This window comes from Schistocerca cancellata, chromosome 10 (genome assembly GCF_023864275.1).
Source record: "Schistocerca cancellata isolate TAMUIC-IGC-003103 chromosome 10, iqSchCanc2.1, whole genome shotgun sequence".
In the NCBI taxonomy this organism is placed as follows: domain Eukaryota; kingdom Metazoa; phylum Arthropoda; class Insecta; order Orthoptera; family Acrididae; genus Schistocerca; species Schistocerca cancellata.
The window spans coordinates 102,052,311-102,076,194 of NC_064635.1; the positions used below are offsets into that span (position 1 = coordinate 102,052,311).

Consider the following 23,884-nt stretch of genomic DNA (forward strand, 5'->3'; position numbering starts at 1 on the left):
TGAATATGGCAGCCTGGGCATGCTAATAAAATTTTTCCGGGTAGCATCTGGCTGAATGCTGATGCTGCTTATACAGTTAACAGCCACACATCTGTAGCCAGAAATGTGAGAAGGTACTACTCTCACGCAACTCAACAGCACATGTGCATGAGCCTGCTCGCAACTGCTCAAACAAATCTAATGTAAACAGTTGTAATGTCACACTCGTGGGAGGCAAGTCGTTGTACTGAAGCATTGCATAGTCTTCGTACAGCCTTTGACACATTTTGCTGTCGGCAGATGCTTGTATGAGCACTGTGTTTTGTTGTTGTATATGACACATTTCCTTTGCAGCTTCGGTTTTATTTCCTTTTTTTGTTTTCTCTTGTTAATGTTTTATTACTGCAGTATTATTCTGCAGTACCGGAATAGAGTAATATCCTTTGTTAGAATATCGATTCCTACCAGCCAAAATTGCCAAAATCTAACTGAAAACTAAAACAATGAAAAATTCCTGGGTTTTTCCCAGTTTTCTCCCAGATGAAAAAATTCCCAAATTTTTCCCAGATCTCCCAGTTGTCCAGGGTCGTGTACACACTGAGATAATTTTTCTGAGAAGTTACATTGATTGAATTTTGTACATTTGAAAAATTGAAATTTGTGTTTTATTGCAAAATGTAACTTGTATTGAAATTGATTATTATTTTTATCTGGTTTCGTTTTAATTTGAGATTAAAAATGGCTGGATGACTGGTTTTACTGAATGCAAGTATTTTACTTACTACTTACTAAATATTTTTATAATTACCCAAAAGCATAAAGGAATAGAAATTATCAGTAAATATAATACAAAGTAGCACCTCAGCAAAAGCTGACAGTGACGTAAATATTGACAAAAACAGGTACCTAGTAGTTCATTAACAGTGTGACCCCAGCATCGTTAGAATGCCACCCTGCAATCTGAAAATCAAGTCTGTGTTGGGGGAGGACAATCAGTGGGCAATGAACCCAAGGCATTGGATTGTTGCAGATTTTTCAGCACTCACATGTGGCCTCACATTGTCATGCCCCATGTGCAAATGAATTCTTCATACTTGTGCTTTCATTTTTCTGAGGGTGTCACAGTACCTTGCAAAATTTATGGCATTGCCTTTAGGCATGAATTCTAAATGCCTCACATTTTGAATATCCCAGAACATAGTGAGCATGGCTTTACCTCCTGTTGGCATGATCTTGAACTTTTTTGTGTCGGTGATCCCTTGTGATGGAACTTCAGTGGTGCTCTCTTGTTTTCAGGGTCAAAGTGGTGAACCAGACTTTCATCACTTGTCACAATGTTGTTAAGGAATGATCTGCCTCACATTCAAAATGCAAAATAAATTGTCGACAAATGTCAAATCTCTTCTGCTTCAAGTCAGGAGCGAGCATTTGAGGCACCTATTGTGCACACAGTTTGCTGTATGACAGATCTGCTGTGACAGCCTGTATGTGCTCATATGATATGCCAAACTTACCTGAGAGCTGTATCTGTGTTAGTTAATGATTCCTTCCGAAAAGTGCAACCGGTTCCGATGAGTCTCGTCAGTTGACGTACGTTGTCATCCTTTCTGAACTCTCTCACACTATGGGGTAAACACCACAGTTCTCTTCATTACAAGTACGAGCAATCCAATTTTGGGCTTTATTAATGCCAATATAATCATCACTGTACACAAATTTCACTCTTCTATGAATTTCAATAGGAGCACATTATCTGCAGTTAGGATGTTGTTTACAGCAGGCTTTTTCTCATGCTCAAACATAATTACATTCCACACTGTCATGCTACAAGCTACAATTCAGAGCCCTCAAGTGGGAGAGAGTTGCAGCTTGTGTCAGCGAAGTGGGAAAGTCAGCCAAGTAATATGCGTGACTTGTAATACCTCAACCGATATTGAGAACAGACTTACTGAATTGTTTTTTAGCACACTGTTGTAAAATAGACACTCTCTTTCAAAAACTTCCACAAGGTGTTGAGTCTGGTGGATTTTACTGACACAGCATGTTGCTGAAAAGAGGAAATATGACATTCCTTTGTTTTATGTGAACTTTTAAAATTTTGAAACCTTGTAACTCATTTAGGCATACGAATAGTTTGACAACTGTTTGAATGCACACCTGTTGCTTACAGTTGTTAGTTTGTGCTTCCACTTGGTACTGTGCTGCCGTGACTTGTATGCCAAGAATAAAATCAGTCTCAGAACTTTTTGGATGGCCATTGTACTTTTCAATTGATTCAATTACTAGGACTGCAAAAGGACTTAATTCTGTTTTTTGTATGTTAGGTGGAAGGTAGTTTACATTATGAGAAACAAAAGTGGACCTCAGATTGAGTCTCGTGTGACTCCATAAGTGATTTCTTCCCAGTCACAGTTACCTCCCCCGGTTTTATTGGTCGAATTATTGAGTTCAACTTTCTGCATTCATTTTATTAGATATGGCATTACCAATTGCTTGGCTGTACATCAGTTCCATAACACCTCACATTATCTAGGTGGATGTTGTGATTCACATAGTCAAAAGCCTTAGGTAAGTCTCAGAAAATACCAGATGGTACTGTTTTGCTATTTAGAACTTGTAAAATTTGGTATATGCATGTGCAAGTGACATTCTCAGTATAGCAACTGTTTGGAAATACAAACGGTTTTCTACCAGTGATTCTATTTTTGCTCAGATGATATGCTATTCTAGAATACAATATCTCTTCCAAATCTTGAAAAATTAGGTCAGCTTAATATGCCTTGTTTTACCCATGTTATACGTGTCACTCATTTTCTCCTCTTCCTGTAGGCTGAGCTCATATATAGCAGAGTGCCGTAACCTCTTGCACACTTCTGCCAAACTGAGGTCAAAGACTGCACTGGCCCATGGGGCAGAGGAGGTCATCATGAGATTAGAGAAGCTGCCAAGGACTCGACATGACCCGTACTCCTTCACTGTAGATCTTCTACATGATTCTGTGAGTAGAAAACATTTACTACTGCTGTATTATCCCTTCCTTACGATTTCATCATTTGTCAGTATTGTTTTTACTCTGTTATTTAATTCTGAGGGGTGATGCAAGAGAAAATCATTATCACTGACTGATTAAAGAGATGCAGCCTTTTCTTTTCTCCTCCTATATTCTTCCTCAGAACAGTATGTTAGTAAGCACTGTTCCATCTTCAGTTCAGAGATTATAAAAGGCGCAAAGCGACAAGTAAAGTTGCATTAAAGAGAAATGAAAATTGTACAGAATAATACATTCTAAAAAAGTAGGTAGGAAGGGACAGGGAAGACAGAGACAGAGAGAGAAGATGGGAGGGGTTGTTAAAGAAAGAGAGGAGGCAGAATTAAAATAAAAAGGAATAAATTATGAAATGTTATTATTGAGAAAGGGGGGTACTAAACTGCAATATCTCAACTTCAAAATGCCTCTCCATCCACATCAGCCATTCCTTGCTTCCAGTTTAGACTTTCATGTGAATGTATCTGTTTCTACACCAAATTCCTCGATATGTACTCTTAATCTCTTCAAGGCGTTCCTCCCAAGCAAACAGCTCACATCAACAGTCTAATCTTGTGAACAGTTTCCTATAATGACACTCTTTCTTGAGATTTACTTTCAAATGGCAAGCTCAGTTTGAGGAAAGGATTTAGTTACGATCTAGTACAAAAAAATGGTGGCCTGTTATTTCCGCCGATACATAATATATTCCTCCATCTGTATTTGATTTTGCTCACTTGGGATCATTAACAAGCCTTAATACTTTTTGTGGTAAGCTTCTCAATCCAGTTAACCAATTAACAATCATTTGTAAATTATTTAGGAGTAAAAAAGACCACGCACTGAATAGCAGAAGCATTAAGTCACTAACAGGTACAAGCAGAAGAGAAAGGAAACTCGCCAGCTTTCAGAATCAGTCCTTTCTTGAGATACTGTCATCCCCCCCCCCCCCCAACACACACACACACACACACACACACAAAGAAAGAAAAAGAGAGAGAGAGAGAGAGAGAGCGCGAGTCGAGATTGTCTGGATTGAGTCTGTTGTGCTAAGCTGCATGTGGTGCCAGTGGATGGACAACATTGTTCTTGGCAAGTTTTGCAGTGACCATTCTGTCTGGTGGACAGCTGGTTGGTAGTCATATCGACATAAAAAACTGTGCAGTGTTTGCAGCAGAGCTGATACGACACGGCTGCTTTCACGAGTCGCTCAGACTCTTATGCGGTAGGATAAGTGTGTGGCAAGACTGGAGTGGGAGGTACTGGGCGAGTGAATCGGGCAGGTCTTGAACGTTGGTCTGCTACAGGGATATGATCTCTGTGGCAAAGGACTGGGAGTGGGAGTGGCATAAAGATGGACGAGGGTGTTGTGTAGATTGAAAGGGTGACAGGATGATGCTTTAGATGGTGGGAAGGATCTTGGGCAGGATGTCCCTCACCTCAGGACACGACGACAGATACATCTGCACTCTCAGCTGAGGGGTCAGAGCCTCCAACTGCCATGCAGTGGGCCCAAGCTTGATTACCAGCTGAGTTGGAGATTTTCTCCACTTTGGGACTGGCTGTTGTGTTGTCCTCGTCATTATTTCATCATAATTGACACACAAGTCACCCACTGTGACGTCACCTGAAAAGACTTGCAATCGGTGGCCGATCTTCCCCTGGTGGTGACACCCGGTCTTCAATGCCATATGATCATTTATGTCATTTCATGATGACAGATAATGAAAGCACTGGTGAAGGATATTAGTTAGCTGTTCCGATCCAGGGTGGTACTGGATGACTGGGGGAGCTCATTTGAAGCTCATTTGTGGGTGTTGTCAGGGGCTAGGGGTCTGTGAGGATACGGCATGGGAAATCTTTTTGTGGACAAGGTTTGGGCAGTAATGTATCTGTGAAAACCCTTGTGAGACTTTCATTATACTGGGCAAAGGAATTCTTGGCACAGTAGATATACTGTCCAAGGGTGGTGAGGCTGTGTGGGTGGGACTTTTTGGTATGGAAGGGATGGCAGCTGTTGAAGTGCAGGTATGTTGGTCGTTAGTGGGTTTAATATGGATATAGGTGTTATTGGAGCCATCAGAGAGGTTAAGGTCAACTTCCAGGAAAGTTGAATTTAGGGGAGCAAGTTGAAGCAGATGGTAGAAAAGGTGTTGAGTGTGTGGAAGAATGAGGATAGGGTGTCTTGGCCCTGAGTCCAGATCATGAAAATTTGTGTCATTGTGGAATACAATGGAATTATTAATGAAAGATATAAGCATTTCAGATTTTATCATCACATAACTGATGGAACCTTAAATAATTGATAGTAATTGAGAATGAAAAACATATAAATTCTAGTACATCAATTTTTTCTTTGATTTTTACTTTTATATTTCAAGAGAACCAGTACGTTCCCAGGGCAATATCTCTCATAAAAAGCATAAAAATTTTGGAACACCTCGAGTAACGTACAAAGGCGTATGTGCCACAATCAGATTTTTTAGTGTGGTTATCATTAGGAAAAGCAATCTCTTTAATGTAGCTAAATAGCTCATGATGAAGAGAGAATTTTGCAGCAAACTATGCATATTGAAGCATTTTCTCAAAAGTTGGAACCTTTTTATTTCTACACATTGATACATTACAGAAACCTGTTACCAAGAAATCAGTGGCAAAATTGGTCCTCGAGATGAGCAAAATGAAAAGCAATTAATGAAATGGCTTCAGAATGTATGCAGAAGAGCCACAAAATCTGTAAAGCTCACGAATGGAACCTATCATCAGTTTATGGAGAAATACCATTGTAATGAAGTAAACACACTGACGGAAAAAAAATTGTGACACCAAAAAATATTTAATGTAGAATAATGAAATTTTGGGAATACATCTACATGATACATTTAACTGATTAACGTTGAAAATTCACACAATAGTGTAAGTGCAAGATACACCATTGCAAATACGAAATGGTGGTACATTAATAACCAGAATGTTGAATGCAAGCATGCAAACATGAGTGCATGGTGCTGTACAGGTCTTGGATGTCAGTTTGTGAGATGGAGGTCAATGCATGTTGCACTTGGTCAGTGAATACAGATACAGTTAATGCTGGTTGTGGATTATGCTGGAGCTGTTGTCCGATGATGCCCCATGTGTGCTCGATTGGTGACAGATCTGATGATAGAGCAGGCCAAGGCGGAGTTATGACACTCTGTGCAGCATGTTTGGTTACAACAGCAGTATGTGGGTGAGTATTATCCTGTTGGAAAGCCGGCCAGAGTGGCTGAGCGGTTCTAGGTGCTACAGTCTGGAACCGCACGACCGCTGCGGTTGCAGGTTCGAATCCTGCCTCAGGCATGGATGTGTGAGCTGTCCTTACGTTAGTTAGGTTTAAGTAGTTCTAAGTTCTAGGGGACTGATGACCTCAGAAGTTAAGTCACATAGTGCTCAAAGCCATTTGAACCTGTTGGAAAACGTCCACAGAATCTTTTTCCAATCCTTCGTGAAGATAGAACTTTTGTCTCAGTGTCATAGTTATGAACCGAGCTTTCATCTCCTATTACTATACTTTGCACGATTATTTCAGTGTCATTGGTTCATTCAAGGAATTTCTGAGTAATATCCACTTGATTTTATTTTTGTTGTTCTGTTAGCAAATAGGGAACAAATTTTGCTGCAACTCGACACACTTTGTTTTTTCCATTAAAATTTCATGCTGTGACCCAGTTTACATGCTAATCTCTCCTCCAGTTTCTTTGGCAATCAGTTGGTGAGTTGTGCACATCAGATCATTGATTTCCTAAAAATGTGAGTCATCAGTTCAAGTGGGTGGCCTACCTGGCCCAGGATCATCTCCAATTATCTGACAACCACTTTTAAATTGTGAAAACCTTTTGTAACACCGCTTACGACCCAGAGTGTCATATCCGTAAACTCTTTTCAAAACTCGAAACAATTTCTGTAAAAATTATCCTACGTTTCACACAGCATTTTACATTGCATCATTACTCAGAAAATTGCATATTTCGAAAATTGCCTCTAAACTTAAACACATTGTGCTGAAATAACAATATCACGAAAACTAAACGAGATATCGACAATCCGAAAACATGTGGTTACGAAGGTGGTGATGTGTAAGGCAGTGGTGCCAACCGAATATCATTGACTACCTCTGTTGTCAAGTAATTCAAAATGTTCAGTTATTTTCTAACAAATGCCATGTATGGAGACTGAAACCTGAATACAATAAACAGGCTCAAATTGATGTTAGTTGTGGTAATTATGCACTGGCACAGGATAGACTAATGTGGAAATCTACATCTGACTGGTCTTCAGGTTGAAGATTACAACAAACATAAGAGCACTGGACAAAATATTAGTCACCCCTATAAAAGACTGCTGTGGTCACATTTTAGAGTTGTAGCTGTGCAAAACTGCCACTAGGTGGTCATGTTACCCTACTCCAGCGATACAAGTTGTGGCATTGAAACAGTGTGTATGTGCCTGTGGGTTGCACGGGATCAGTTGTATTGTATCCCTTTCAGAATAAAAGAAGAAATGTGATGGAAAAGTAATAAATGTTCTTACTTCCTCCAAAAACTAATTGTTCGGAGTCAGGATGCCTCACTGTGACCACAGAAGGATCAGAACAAGGAATGATACAGTGTAATGAGTTCAATATTGAATAAATTCTCATACTGATGGGCAAATAAAATGCTTCCATTACCTAATTTTGTAGCTGTCGTTGGAAACTGTATAAGCTTGGTGACAGCAGACTGCAATATTACGAAATGTAATGTGAAAGAATGTTTTTCATTACACAACAAACATTGATTGGACTTCACGACAAGAAATTTAGATTGTAAGGTTAGATTTATATAGAATGCAAATATACACATTATTGCATGCATATGGAACACAAGTTGACATGTCTCCGAATCGATCTCTTCCCGACGTAATCAGAACTGAAACACAGAAAATTTTAGGACTTATCATTAATAACAGAATCTATTGACTACTGTAAAATAAACATTGAATGCATCAGAATACTGTGGTTATTATTTTAGATATTGTAAGTAACAAAAATGTGTCCTTAGATTAAGGTGGATGGATGGAGAAAGATGATTGCATAAATCCTCTTCCCATTTACATGGAGAAATTTGATCCTGGGTAGAGAAGGTAAGAAAAGTTTTAGTCTCTCGTACCAAGAAGACACAGCTGAAAAAAATTCATGTGATAGAAGATTCAGACCAATGCAGAGAAATCAAGTAGGAGAATATATTCTGTCGAAAACTCACCTGAAGTACAGAAGAAACTGTAAATGGCAACTTCTGTATATGGTTGCGTAAAAGATAATAAGAATTCCACACAAAGTAAGTTACCTATTCGTAGCGGTTGGCATTCCTACCATGCAGCTGCGGACAGTTTCTGCCAACATACAGTGATTGGAGCTCTTGCATTGATTGTTCCGACGGCATGTTATACGTTCCTATACTGAAGTGGAACTCTCTAAATTAATTATAAGACCAATAAGATTATGGGACTTGAAAAAATACTTACACAAATGAATGGAGTTATTTACATTACATGTGATACTTTGTGTTGGAATGTAATTATTATTTATAATCTGTGACTGAATAGATTAGTGTTGTCTGTGGAAAACTTAGTGCTGAATGCAAGAAAGATACTATATGAACTGGAGAAATTCTAGGAGTCTAATGCTACTAGTATTTGGACGTTCATTTGAAGAAGGAAGTTTAAGCTAATAGTATCCAGGATGATCATTTCTACTTACTGACTGTGTGTGTTGAATATGTTACTTGCTAGGCTGAGTACTGCCTAAGCAGTTCAAATACTAATTCGTATATAAAAATATGTAAATAATAGTTATAAGGAGAATAGAGCAAAAATGCTGGATTTCTAATTTATGCTCTGTTTGGACAGTAAACTGTAACATAGAGCCAAAGTGCTGTAACGATCATTGATGCAGCCATTTTAACCTGTGCACTGAATCAGAAGATTCACTGCTTCTTATTGCTAGATAATAAGGGGTTGGACTATTCCCCTGGAACATTAGTATATTTATGTTAAGAAAAGAAAATAAAGACCTGATATATTAGTCTCAGCTGACTTTCCATGATATAAACTGTTTATTGTAATACCTGCAGTACTTAGTAGTACAGTTGCACAACATATAATTACCAATATTCTTCCAGTACTTCTGGAATCAGTAATAGAAAAAAAGAAGTACTTGGCACAAGAAAATGCAACCTTATTACATATTTATATCTACATCTACATCTACATCCATACTCCGCAAGCCACCTGAAGGTGTGTGGCGGAGGGTACCTTCAGTACCTCTATCGGTTCTCCCTTCTATTCCAGTCTCGTATTGTTCATGGAAAGAAGGATTGTCGGTATGCCTCTGTGTGGGCTCTAATCTCTCTGATTTTATCCTCATGGTCTCTTCGCGAGATATACGTAGGAGGGAGCAATATACTGCTTGACTCTTCGGTGAAGGTATGTTCTCGAAACTTTGACAAAAGCCCGTACCGAGCTACTGAGCGTCTCTCCTGCAGAGTCTTCCACTGGAGTTTATCTATCATCTCCGTAACGCTTTTGCGATTACTAAATGATCCTGTAACGAAGCGCGCTGCTCTCCGTTGGATCTTCTCTATGTCTTGTATCAACCCTATCTGGTACGGATCCCACACTGCTGAGCAGTATTCAAGCAGTGGGCGAACAAGCGTACTGTAACCTACTTCCTTTGTTTTCGGATTGCATTTCCTTAGGATTCTTCCAATGAATCTCAGTCTGGCATCTGTTTTACCGACAATCAACATTATATGTTCATTCCATTTTAAATCACTCCTAATGCGTACTCCCAGATAATTTATGGTATTAACTGCTTCCAGTTGCTGACCTGCTATTTTGTAGCTAAATGATAAAGGATCTATCTTTCTGTGAATCCGCAGCACATTACACTTGTCTACATTGAGATTCAGTTGCCATTCCCTGCACCATGCGTCAATTCGCTGCAGATCCTCCTGCATTTCAGTACAATTTTCCATTGTTACAACCTCTCGATACACCACAGCATCATCTGCAAAAAGCCTCAGTGAACTTCCGATGTCATCCACCAGGTCATTTATGTATATTGTGAATAGCAACGGTCCTATGACACTCCCCTGCGGCACACCTGAAATTACTCTTACTTCGGAAGACTTCTCTCCATTGAGAATAACATGCTGCGTCCTGTTATCTAGGAACTCCTCAATCCAATCACACAATTGATCTGATAGTCCATATGCACTTACTTTGTTCAATAAACGACTGTGGGGAACTGTATCGAACGCCTTGCGGAAGTCAAGAAACACGGCATCTACCTGTGAACCCGTGTCTATGGCCCTATGAGTCTCGTGGATGAATAGCGCGAGCTGGGTTTCACATGACCGTCTTTTTCGAAACCCATGCTGATTCCTACAGAGTAGATTTCTAGTCTCCAGAAAAGTCATTATACTCGAACACAATACGTGTTCCAAAATCCTACAACTGATCATGTTCTAATAAGCTAGTCTTAAGAAAATGGTTTAGCTTTAGTACCCTTAAAAACCATATACATTTTTGCTTTAGTAAAGCAAGTACAGTTTTGCTAGCCTCTCAAATGTTTAAATATATATTCTGTTTAGCTTTGAGTCTAAGCTCAGCCCCTCCTTCCCCAGTTTCACGTGTTGCTTTGATCCAACACGCTCTGCAACAGTTAGATTTTTTACTTTATAACTAGATGATGTATGAAAAGTCATTCTTATGCAATGCAGGAGTACATAAGATCAGGACAGAATCACATATAAAAGAAGATTGATGATTCTGTGTCCATTTTTGTTGTGGTGTATGGCAATTGTTTCTACACAGAGATACATGCAATTGTTTTGTAAATACGAGGGTTGAAACTTAAATAGTGGCAATTATTTATTCATAACCGATACGAAAGAGTTACATGTTCACACCTGTTACTGCCCTTCAAAGTAGTCACCAGCGCTGTGTAGAACCCATGCCAATGATGTGAAAGGCGTAGTATACCGTTGGCAGAGCCAGTTCTGTTGATGGTGTGTATGGAGCGGTCCACTGCCTGTCGAATCTCTGGAACAGTTCTGAAGCAAATGCCATGAAGTGGTTCCTTCATCTTCAGAATCAAATCAAAGTCACAAGGACTTAAGTCTGGGGTATATGGTGGATGGTACAGTACTTCCCAGTCCTATCGACCAAACAAAGCAGCTTATTCACTCCTGAACGACCCTGAATGTGACAGCTACAAAATCAGGTAATGGAAGATTTTCTGCTGTCAGTGAATGCGTTAAATCTCAGACAGTTAATAAGCAAAAATTGTTATGGTAACTGCATGTAACATATGAGGTGATCAGAATGTAGTGGGAACTTCTGCTTTTCTTAAAGAAGCTTTATTTATTCATCATCAACATCAACTTTCTCCCCTTCAAAGTAATCCCACTCAGATATAATAGACTTGTACCATCACTTTTTCTAATCTTGGAAGCACTTCTGGAACTCACTTTTCATTATAGTATTCAGCTCCTTCAGTGATTCTATTTTTATCTGTGGCAAAGCAAAATTGTTTCACAGTTCTCTTCAGCCTCGGGGATAGAAAGAAGTCACAGGCGACCATGTCTGGCAAATATAGTGGCTAAGGCAAAATAACGATTTTGTTTTATGCCAAAAAAATCATGAATAAGCATGAGTTGTGAATGAGAGCATTATTGTACTGCAGTTTCCACAAATCGTTTTGTCACAATTCTGGTCCTTTTCTTCAGATCGCTTCACGCAAACAGCGTGTAATGTCCAGATAGTATTCCTTATTGACTGTACGACCATAAGACAGGAATTCATGATGCACTGTCCCATTGTAATTGAAGAAAACAGTGAGAAGAACATTCACACATGATAAAGCTGTCAACATTTTTTCGGTCTCGGCTCTTCAGGCAGTTTCCGTTGCGACAGTTAGGCCTCAGTTTTTATGTCGTACCAGTATATCCACGTTTCGTCATCTGTGTTCTGGACCATTGTCGACTTCATCCAGCAATTCCTGAGAAATGTGTACGCAGTGTCACTTTTGGTCAAAGTACAACAGTTTCGGAACAAACTTTGCTGCTATACTTATTGTGCCCAAAACACCCAAAAAATTGCTTTGCACGAGCCAAAGGATAATGTTGACATTGTTGTCAGAAATTGATATGCTGGGGTGTCCAGTGTGGTTGTCATCTTCAATGTCTTCTTGACCCTTTCTGAAATGTTTATACCACTCGTAAACTCTTGTCTTACTCAAAGTAGATTTGCCAAAAGCCACAGGCAACATTTCAAATTTGGTGCTTCACTTTATTCTGTTATTCAAGAAAAATTTTACACAAATTCATTAATCCATATTTTCTGAAAGTAAAAATTTGTCGGTCACTCGAAAACACGTATAACTTTCTCGACCGTCAACAATAAAATAAATATTCGGAACAGCTGGAAATGCAGACATACATCAGGAACACGTATACTGACAAGATAAAAATATGTTTTGAGAATCTGACGTATAAAGCCTGCGAAATTAAAAATTCCCTTTATTATTTTATCACACCTCGTACATTCGGAGACGGGTGCCTCGCAAAAGTTTTACCTCTGTAGCCGAGAGGTCAGTGCGGTCAGCTGCCTGTGGAGGACTCCTGTTGGATTCCTGGCTCTATGAGGGAATTTTTCCTCGGGGGACGAGGAACTGGAATGGGGTGCAGTGAGCCTCGTGATGCCAATTGAGGTGCTACTAGATTGAGGAGCAGTGGCTCCAGGTCATGAAAACTGACAACATCCAGGAGATGGTGTGAGTGGGGGAAGGGGAGCATGTAGTGCGGTCTGCTGAATCATGATTTTGCCTTTTTTTGAAACAGTGTGATGTGTCGAGTTTCCTGGTGGCCCAATGAAATGTTGCAACCCACAGTGTGTGGAGGATGTAGTTTGGGCTGGAGGAGGATCTGTGATGTTGTGGGGGTGTTTTTTTGTACCGAGACTTGGTTCCACTATCTTTATTACAAATAAGCTGCAGTTGCTCACATCTTCCAAGATGAAAGAAAATAGATTACTACTCACCGTAAAGATGACGTGAAGATGACACGAAGGCTGTTACACATTTGAGCTTTCAGACAAAGCCTCCTTCAGAAAGGAAAACACACGAGTGAGCACACTTCATGCCCCCGTGATTGCTATTCTGGCCGGAGGTAGCAGTCATTTGTGCACGAGGTGTGCTTGTTTGTGTGAATTGTGTGTTTTCCTTTCCGAAGAACTCATTGGCTGAAAGATGAAATGTGTAACAGTCTTGCTTGTCTGCAATTCCGTGTGTCATCCTTACAGTGAGTAGCAATCTATCTTTTTCATAATATTGTCGATATTCCGACCTGGACTTTCCATTGTTTGAGAGGGCATTAACTGTAATCACAGGACTGCAAGCATATGTTCCACGGCAATCAGTGGGGCACACTATATCACCTCGAGTGGCCCACTAAATAACCTGATCTCAGACCTGTGGAACAGGGGTTCCCAGACTTCTTCTCACTATGCACCACTTGACATTTTTAAAAATTTATGTGTACCGTGATAAATTGTTCACCTTTTAACGAACACTGATTGGGAGAGAGCACTTCTGAAGGTCAGTCAATGACTAATGCGAGGTCAGGAACAGTAGGGGGGGGAGTTTTCACTATTTTGCTCAGTGCTGACAACATACGTATGTTCCCCGATTGACTATCATGTAGGATAGAAAAGTGATATGCACAAGTCGTAAGGTTTTATGGAAGGGGTTTTTTACAGAGTCGTTCATGTCCACATGTGGTACTTACTTGTAGCAAGTAATTTGAATGAATAAGAGATGAATTACATTTAAACACTTAAAGAATTTATTGAACTTTTATGGTAGTTTTCGTCATACTCACTGTCAGGTGTAGATTTAGAATTTTTTAACTGCATCGTTTGAGGTAGGAGCTTTGTGCCATAAAAAATCACTTCATGGTTAACTTAAAAGACAATCACGTACATGTCACACAGTCAAGTTTAACTTCACATCACACTTATAGTAGTCAAGAATCTGCTCATTGTAATATGCGCACTCCAGTTCGCCATTTAAGATAATTTCCAACAAAGCAATAATAACAACACTGAACCGTTCACTGCATAATGACTACTGCATTTTCACATGTGGGTATATCGCATGAGGTGGCAGCAATTGCAAAGTCGCACAAAAACTTTTGAATGACCACTGACGAGATCCGATCGAAATATCACTGACATCAAAATGAGGTGAATCATTCCCGTCAAAGGCAGTGATGACTAATGAAGGGAAGGGTGGGGAGGGTACTGTTTGAACTTCCTGTGTCCTGCCAACAATCCAAAAGAGCCGTTCTGCTGTAAATCCATTTTTTTAATGTTTTATAGAGTCACTTTTATCAATCAATATAATTTTACTTTAAAGATAAAGTAATATAAGAGAATAATTTTACTTGTGTCAGTATGTATTTTGTTTACTTGTACATGTACCACCTGATACGTCCTTGTGTACCACCAGTGGTACACGAGCCACTGTCTGGGAATGTGTGCCATAGAATGTCTGTGACTATTTGGAACAGCAGGTGATATGTAGCAGTCAGTGTGTCCACAATTTGTAAGCTCCAAGTAATTTAATGTAAATGAGTGGCCTCAGTTTATATACCATACCTGAAGAAACTTGTGGACTTTCTTTCTCACCAAATAGAGGTTCTTATCAAGTCTAGAGGAGAGTGTAATGTCTTGTGGGGTGACAAACTTTTTGGCTACTGGTTGCATGTTGTGTGCAATGTTGTAGAACTACTTTCAAGCTGGTGTGCAGGCAGAACTGAGGACAGGTGTTCCACATTCAGAAGTAACATCACCTCACCTTTGGCTGTTTTCCTACTGAGGTCATTCTTTCTGTGGTGGCTACAGCATCTCCAGATAAAAGCATCAGCATCTCTTGTTTACACAGACACAGGGGCTTTCTCTGTGCCAAGAGTGGCAGTTCCTTCTTATGACTGCTGATCCCATCCGTGTGGGAGCCGTTTTACTCAGAAAATGATTCTTTCTCTTTGCTTTGTGCACACTTTGCAGAGAGATTATGTAGTTATACATAAGTAATAGAATTTTGAGTATATGCCACCTGTATATCTACTCTTGCTGTAGCATATATTAGGATACCATATCTACTGGACCACACTTTGCTGCAACGCAGTGTGCTTAATGAAAAAGAAAAAAAGAGGAAGTAGACATTTCTAATATATATATAGGAATTGGTTGTACGTCCTAATTACTGCCCCCCCCCCCCCCCAATCTGGGAAAAAAGGACAGGTATACACTCGCACACACACCCATGTACAACCGCACATACACCACATTGTGTTTGTTTGTGTGTCTATCGACCTGCCAGCACTTTTATTTGGTAAGTCACATCATCTTTGTTTTTAGATATATTTTTCCCATTATTGTTATTTAAAATTCAATTCAGTAGTATTCTAATCATAAACCAGTAAGCGCTTAATAAACTTTCCTGTTTGCTAACAATGTTTCTTCATCTATATGTTAAAAAGTACATTTATCACAGTAACATGTAAAAATCTGAAATAAATCAGAAAGCTACATTTTGAAACGTTTTGGTAACAGTGTTTCCCCTTTATATATTACATATCATATGTATTAAAAATATACATGTACTGAAGAATTAGGTACATGGGAAAACACCCGTAACAGAATTCAGCATTTTGTCAGAATTTCGGAGCAATCAGTCAAGTACTTTCAGAGATCAGAGATTTTGAACAAACCAACATTTATATTTTTATAATGTTTCCTGTTCTATTACATATATTTTACATATATGTAAGAAGGTATTCCAGTAGGTATATTAAAACACGAGTATTTGAATGCAATGTTGTGTCAGAATTTCAAAGCAATCCATGGAGAACTTTTGGAGATTTGAATTTTGATGAAATGAAGATCTACAGTAACAGTCTAGGAAAAGATAGATTGTTACGTATGGTAAAAAAGACAGTCAGGTTGCCGACAGGCACAAATAAAAGACACTAACATATAGCTTTTGGCCACAGCCTTCATCAGTAAAGAGAGACACACACACACACACACACACACACACACACACACACACACACACACACACGCACACACACTGCCCAAGATGCTGGAGTTCGTTAATCGTACATCGTACCTGTCTGCAACTTGACGTGTCTTTTTTACGGTAAATAGCGATCTATCTTTTCCTACACTGTTGATATTCCTACCTGGAGTCTTGATTGTTTGAACATCTACATTTGTACTTATGTAGAAACTATTAATGTTCCTAATTGCAAGTCTCCAAAAATTTTTGCTGAATGTTTGAAATTTTGTCACAGTGTTGCATTGGAATATGCGTGTGTGTTTTTATATACCTATTTTTTAAATGTATGTAATATAAAGTTTTTATAAATTTAATAATAGGGAACCATTGTTACAAAAAATGTCTAAAAGTTACATATGTACACATTATATATTATAGAAATAGGTACCTAAAAACATGCCTGTTTTAGAATGCAATGCTGTGTCTAATTTTTCATGCAATTGATCAAGAATTTTTGGAGATACATGATTTTGAATGAATAAACATTTACATTTTTATTTATATATATATAATGGTCTTTTCAAATATCTAATTTTTATTTAAGTGTCTGAAGTAGCCAGTAGAATGATTCTAATGACTGCAAGATATTGCAATGAACATTTTCCAAAATTATATTTATTTTTACAGGACAAAAGTACTATATTGACTGTTACGGGCGTGTTCAAAGAGCAAAATCCAAAACAGAAGACATCACCTCGACATTTTATGCGCACCTTTGTCCTGGTCAGACGACCAAATGGTGAATACCAGATAGCAAATGACATCATGTATGTTACAAATGCAACAACAGATGAGGCGGAGGTAAGCTGCATTACTAGAATTGTATTATGTCTCATGTATTTATATCCTAGGCTGCATTTGGACAAGTTTGACTGTGCATTGGGGGTGTAATGTAGATGATGAGATGCAGAAATATTGTACATGGATCTCTTCTTCTGTGGTCTTTGAAAAGTGAACCATGTATGTATGATTCAAGTTGAACTACTTCTGCTTTAATTCTCTGATTACAGCACCGCCACTTTCTCCATTCCCATCCATGAATAATTTTTTTTTCCTTTTCTGTTCTTGGTGTAATAAATAATTAGTTTCTCAGATTGTCTCAAGTACTTCCATTTAACCAAGACAAACTTGTAATAATTTACAATCTGCTATTCTTTCATGAATACAGTCTAGGCTCCCATGAACTGTTTCTGTTTCTGTGGCCAGTATCTACGTTATTTCTTTATCCAACTCTGAAGAACACTAAATCACAATATAATTTAAAATTACAATATAGTATTAATCACAAAGAATTTGACATTTTATGAGTCCATTGTCCAGCAGCCAGGATGACACAGTCATTTGCTGCAAACAAGTCTTCGGTTTCATGTGTTTTGCTCAGATTATTGCAAACTGAGAACTATTCAGAGTCCTGTCTTGCCCCACATTCACAAAATTCATCATCACTGATAAGCCACTTCTTTAAATTAGTCTTGCAGCTCATCACTCCTTTTCTTAACCTGTTGAGGGCCTTCCAGGTCCCACATTTGAGATAACAGCCTAACTGTAGCATTTGTTTGCTGTCCATAATTCTCCAGGGGTCTTTGTTTGCTACAGCTCAGTTCAGTGGGCTTCTGCTGGACTTGAAACTGATGCTGTTGTAAGTGGGAATTTTTTTTATCTGGATCTCTTTCGTGCTGCTTCTTTTCATTCTGTGCTGCTACCTGTTTCCTTGCATCTGGAGGTGCTTGCTCCCATTAGTGGAAATATCTTGTTGAGTGGGGCTGGTCTGAGGCACCCTCTGACTATTTGGCTTGTCTCATGAAGAGACAGCAGAGAAACAGTGAGTGAGTGGAGAGGTGCAGAGGATGTTGGACCGCACTCCCCATGTGGTGTTTGTCAGTTTGCAGATAAAATTGTTCCTGGTACAAACCTTTGATATAGTGACTGTCCAGTGTTGTTTGCAGGTTAAGGTATCCTAGGTATTGGGGCTAGACACAGGGATTTAGATTTTATCCTTTCCAAATGATGTACAGTTTTCTTCTTGCATCCTTATTGCGTGGGTGGAACACACGAGTTTCAAGTGGTTGTTGTTGTAGTAGGTGGCAAGTTCTTTGACATTACATGTTATCTCGGATTCTGCTTCTGCAAGTGTCACTCCTTGAGCAGCAACAGCTGTGTCATCTGCATAGATGAAGGAGCAGGTTCCAACATTGAATGGCTGATCATCGATATATAAAGTAATATTGGAGGCAGCACACTTCAGTGGGGGAAGCCATTCTTCTGCATTCTCCAGTGACTTTCTGTCATTTAGAGAGACATAAAAGTCTCCTGTTCTGCATCATTAGTTGTTATGTTCAGCTTATTTGTTAGTTACTTATGATTCATGGTATCATACACATTTAAGAGATTAACAGGAAGAATCAATACACAAAGAAGTGGGATATGGAAGTACTATGGAATGATAGATACGCCTGAAGTTCAGGGAATAGTACAGTAGGCAGTGCAGTTGAAGAGAATGCACATCTCTAAAAAAAAGCAATCACAGAAGTTGGAAAGAAAAACATAGACAGAACGAAGGTAACTGGGAAGAAATCATGGGTAACAGAAGAAATATCTGAGTTGATTGATGAAAGAAGAAAGTACAAAAATGTCCAGGGCAATTCAGGAATGCAGAAATACAACTTGCTGAGGAATTAAATAAATAAAAAGTTCAGGGAAGCTAAGATTAAGTGAAAAATGTGAATAAATTGAAAAAGAAATGATTATCGGAAGGACTGACTCAGCATATAGGAACATTTGGTAAAATTAAAAGCAAGCGTGATAACATTAAGAGTGCAGAGGAGAGAACTGATAGATGGAAAGAGTACATTGATGGCCTCTATGAGGAGAAAGATTTGTCTGACGTGATAGAAGAAGGAACAGGAGTCAATTTAGAAAAGATAGGAGATGCAGTATTAGAATCATAATTTAAGACAGCTTTGGAGGACTTATAATAAAATAAGGCAGGATAACAGTCCATCAGAATTTCTAAAATCACTGGGGGAAGTGGCAACAAAATGACTATTCATGTTGGTGTGTAGAATGTATGAGTCTGGCGACATATCATCAGACTTTCTGAAAAATACACCAAGCCGTATTACAGAGAGACATCAAAGCAATTTAGGAGTCGGTTGCTAGTTTTGTTACTATTATGTTCAGTGTGCAAGTATTACGGAGATGCTTCGGGAACTCAAATTGGAATTCCTGGTGAGAAGGTGACATTCTTTTTGAGATCAGAAAATTTAGAGATCCAGCATTTAAAACTGACTGCAGGAAGATTCTACTGCCATCACTGCACATTTTGCATAAGGACCATGATGATGACACTGTTTGGGAGTGGAACGGGGAAATAAATGAGTAGTAACAGTACAGTGCACCTTCCACCACACACCATATGGTGGCTTGCGGAGTATGGATGTAGATGTAGAACTCCTGTAATCTGCTTTCTTTTGTACTCTTCCTCTGTTTATTTGGTTATATCAAGTATCTGACTAGTACATGACTTTCCTGGTCTGAAACCTGGCTGTTCTTTAATGATCTTGTTGACAGACTCATACATCTGATTCAAAACCATCCCTTCCATAACATCAAACAATGGCACAGAACTGATACAGGTCTGAAGTTGCGTGGGTTATTCATGTTTTTGCCTGATTTAAGTTGCACCACAACTTTCTCCTTGTGCCAGATCCTTGGGATTATCATTCTAGCAACACAAGTGTTCATGATGTTCAGGATTCAGTTGATAGTTACAGGGCCAAAGGACTTTGTTTGCTCTGATCTCATGCCATCCAAGCATTTTCATCAGACAAATAGTTCTTCATCTGTAAACAGAATGCCAAGATGAGCATTCTCCTCTTCACATAGTTCGAGTTTTATTATGTAATTGTTGTCTCGGTTATACGTAGAAGTAAATTTTATTAGAGTACTCTGAGGTCCCCCTTGGCATTCTTGCAGCACCTGTTGTGATGTCGGGTTTTTGTTGAATAAAAAACCAGGATGAAAAATACTGCTGTCATAGTACAAAAAAGTCGAATATGTTCAGGACAGCATGAGGGACGTTACACATATGCTCTTCAGCCTGTGATATTATATAGGCCCTATTGTTTCTATAGCTGGTGAATCTTCTGGATTTTGGGCAGAGGATCAAGGACCTTATTCTATAAATTGCAATATTCAGATGTGCCGACACCTTGCAGCTAAGAGAAGTAGGTTTAACTCATAAAAAACACTGATATGTCGAGATGTTTTGATTTAATGTCTTTGAAGCTGCCGGATAAGTCAGAAAGCTATTTCCCTTCTTTTGCATCCCTAACTCTGCCCAGGATATCTTTGCCTTTTTGGTGCTACAATACAAGCATTTTTCATTCTGGTTCCCTACTTTACCATAATTTTCACGTTAGACTGGCATAGCTCGACACCTGATGTAAATTTTCGTTGACTCGGCTGATGAATGATTCATTGTAGGTTTGTTTATTGTCTTTGAACCATGCTGCTTGAGTTGGGCATTGTTAGTCTGGCTCCTCCATGGTTATTCGCCTGATATCATTGAATCTGGTCACTGTAGCCTTCTGTGTTCTCAGGGCACATGAGCCTCACCACTATGTCAAAGTCACAATCCTACTGGAGGTGTTATGTTTTACTTTTTCTCATATTTTTTTAAATTTTATTATTTTGTTTTGTATTCTTTATTTTTTTAAATTTTGTTTAATTTTTATATATTTTTTACATTTTATTCATATACACATGAGACTGTATAAGCAAACATATGAAAAATAACCATATATACTTAATGTTGTTGTTCATGTTGTCGCTGTTGTTTTCGTGGTCATCAATCTAAAGATTGGTTTGATGCATGTCTCCACACTATTCTATCCTATGCAAGCCTCTTCATCTCCAAGTAATTACTGCAACATACATTTTTATGTCTCTGCTTACTGTATTCATCTGCTGGCTTCCCTCTACTTCCGCTGGCTTCCTACTCAACCCAACAAGCCACCTTCTTAGATGTTGACCTCCACCTCAAAGATGACTACATCAGTACCTCCATCTATACCAAATCTACTGACTGCCAGAAATACCTCCACTTTCACAGCTGTCACACGTGTCTTATCAAGAAGAGCCTTCCATCCAGCCTAGCCACCCATGGTCGTCACATCTGCAGTGATGAGCGATCTCTCTCAAAATGTACCGAGGGTCTAGCTGAAACTTTGACAGGCCGTAATTATCTTCCCAACCTTGTACAAAAACAAATCTTCCGTGCCTTATCTTTCCAGTCTCCCACGACCTCCCAAAGTCCCACCGTCTGGCCACAGAGGAACATTCCCCTTGTAACTTATTACCCCCAGGACTGGAGCAACTGAATTACATTCTCTGCCAGGGTTTCGACTACCTCTCTTCGTGCCCTGAAATGAGAAATTTTGTGCCCACTATCCTTCCCACCCCTCCTACAGTGGTATTCTGCTGTCCACCGAACCTACACTATAAACTCATCCATCCCTACTCAATCCTCATGGCTCATACTCCTGTAACAGACCTGTACCATACATCCTCCCATCACCACGTATTCCAATCTGGTCACAAACATCATCTATCCCATTGAAAGCAGGGCTACCTGTGGAAACAGTCAAGTGATCTACTAGGTAAGCTGAATCATGCTATATCCTGTGGCAATCTGACGGGGGGGTTTGGATTTGGCAAATGCCTAGAGAACATTACTTGCTGCTGTGTGTTATGCCAGCTGCAAAGTACGGGGGAACTGGTGTTACAGTATAGAGCTGCTTTTTGTCGTTAGATTTTGGTCCGTTCATTGTGCTTAAGTAAACACTAAATCCAGAAGGGCACAAATACATTTTCCAGCATCATGTTCTGCATACAGGAACTGAATTGTTTGGAAATGATGACTATGGTATCAGTTTGAGACTGCATATATCAGTTTGAGACTGCGCCCTTGTCATAAAGCAGCATCTTGAGGCAATGGTTTGTGTGCAATGACATTCGTGAATGAATTAACCTCCCTAGAGTCACAACCTAGAATGCCTCTGGGATGAATGAGAGTGTCAACTTTCTTCCAGGCCCCAGCATCCAACATCAGTATCTCCTGTGGCTTCAACTCTTGAGGAAGAATGGGCTGCCAATCCTCTACAGACATTCAGACGCCTTATTGAAAGTAGTCCTAGGAGAGTTCAAATCATCATAAAGGCGAAGGTTGCACACACCGCATTTCCATTAAAAGATGTCCAGATACTTTTGATCGAATAGTGTATTTCTTGTGTCTACTTGCACTCACTCTCTGAAAGAACCGACACCACTTTAGTCTTCTTTTCCTAATTTCGTCTGTAATATATGTTTGTATCACTTCTTAATTTAAATATTTCTGCCACTGTACTATTTCCTGTTATATTCACTACAATCTTTCTTTTCTTTTCGTAATGATTTCATTTTTTTAAACTGATTCTAAAATGCATTTGTGCATTCTGAACAATGGTTTTTTTATGATAAACATATTTTGTTATGTGAAGTGCTAAAACCATAATTTTTTAGGATTTAAAATAGTATTGGGCCACGATTGTTTTTGTAATTTAATGACAAATTTCAATTGAAATATTGTCATCAAACTGTTATATAAAACACAAAAATCTTGTAGCCAAGATAGGCACCGTCAAAAGGCGTAAAAACATAGTGAAACTGTGATAAATGCAAAGCACCTGTAGTGTTGGATCACCATACCTGTAGTGTTGGCTCACCATCAGTCGCTGTTAGTATGTGGGCTATTTCTGTTTGTTTATTGAAATTTTAATATTTTTTATGTCCTCTAATGGTGCAGATCATGGCTGCAAGTGTAATAATGCCTGTGTGATTACAAAACTAGAACTGTGTGCTGTAACAGCAGTTAAGTTATTTGGCTGATAGGCTGAAGTCTGTGGGTTCACATCTTGTGGAGTGCCCTCTGTTTATGTTTAAATCTTTATTGAAATGACTGATAATCAGTTTTATTCAGTCAATTTGTTTAGTTACAATTTCTTTCATATGTAATCCTTTACGTTTTAAAAGACTGAATGAGGAATGACAGCCAAAAAACTATACACTTAACAATGAAAGGTAATTTTTGACACTATTGTACAGCCAGCAGAAATAGATTATTTTAACTTTTGTTTTTTAATTGATAGGTCAGTACTTTTAGAACTGATTTGATACAGTTCTCCATCCTACGATATCCTGTGCAAGCCTCTTCATCTCCAAATACATACTGTAACCGACATCCTTTTGAACCTGCTTACTGTATTCATCTCTTGGTATCCCTTTGTGATATGTACACACCTCTCCTCCTAAATGGCGATACCTTGATGCCTCAAATGTGTCCTATCACTCATTCCCTTCTTTTAGTCTTTCCTCCCCAATTCTATTCAGTATTTCCTCATTACTTATGTGATCTACCCATCTGATCTTCAACATTCTTCTGTAGCACCACATTTCAAAAGCCACTTTTCTCTTATTGTCTGATCTGTTCATCATTCATATTTAATTTCCATACAAGGCTACATTCTAGACAACATTTCCTAACATTTTATATTTTATGTTAAAAATTTCTTTTCTTAGAAACATTTTTCTTGCCATTGTCAGTCTACATTTTATATCCTCTCTACTTCAACCATCATCAG

At 38.8% G+C, this 23,884-nt stretch overlaps 1 protein-coding gene across 1 annotated transcript in view; it reads left to right on the plus strand.

Annotated features, from left to right (window-relative positions):
* LOC126106856 (nuclear RNA export factor 1-like) overlaps window positions 1-23,884 on the plus strand; it is a 169,068-nt gene that overhangs the window by 133,862 nt on the left and 11,322 nt on the right. Inside the window, exons 11-12 of the mRNA XM_049913252.1 lie at window positions 2,809-2,977; window positions 16,833-17,006. Coding sequence (XP_049769209.1) covers window positions 2,809-2,977; window positions 16,833-17,006 — 343 coding nt within the window. The remainder of the gene's footprint in view (window positions 1-2,808; window positions 2,978-16,832; window positions 17,007-23,884) is intronic.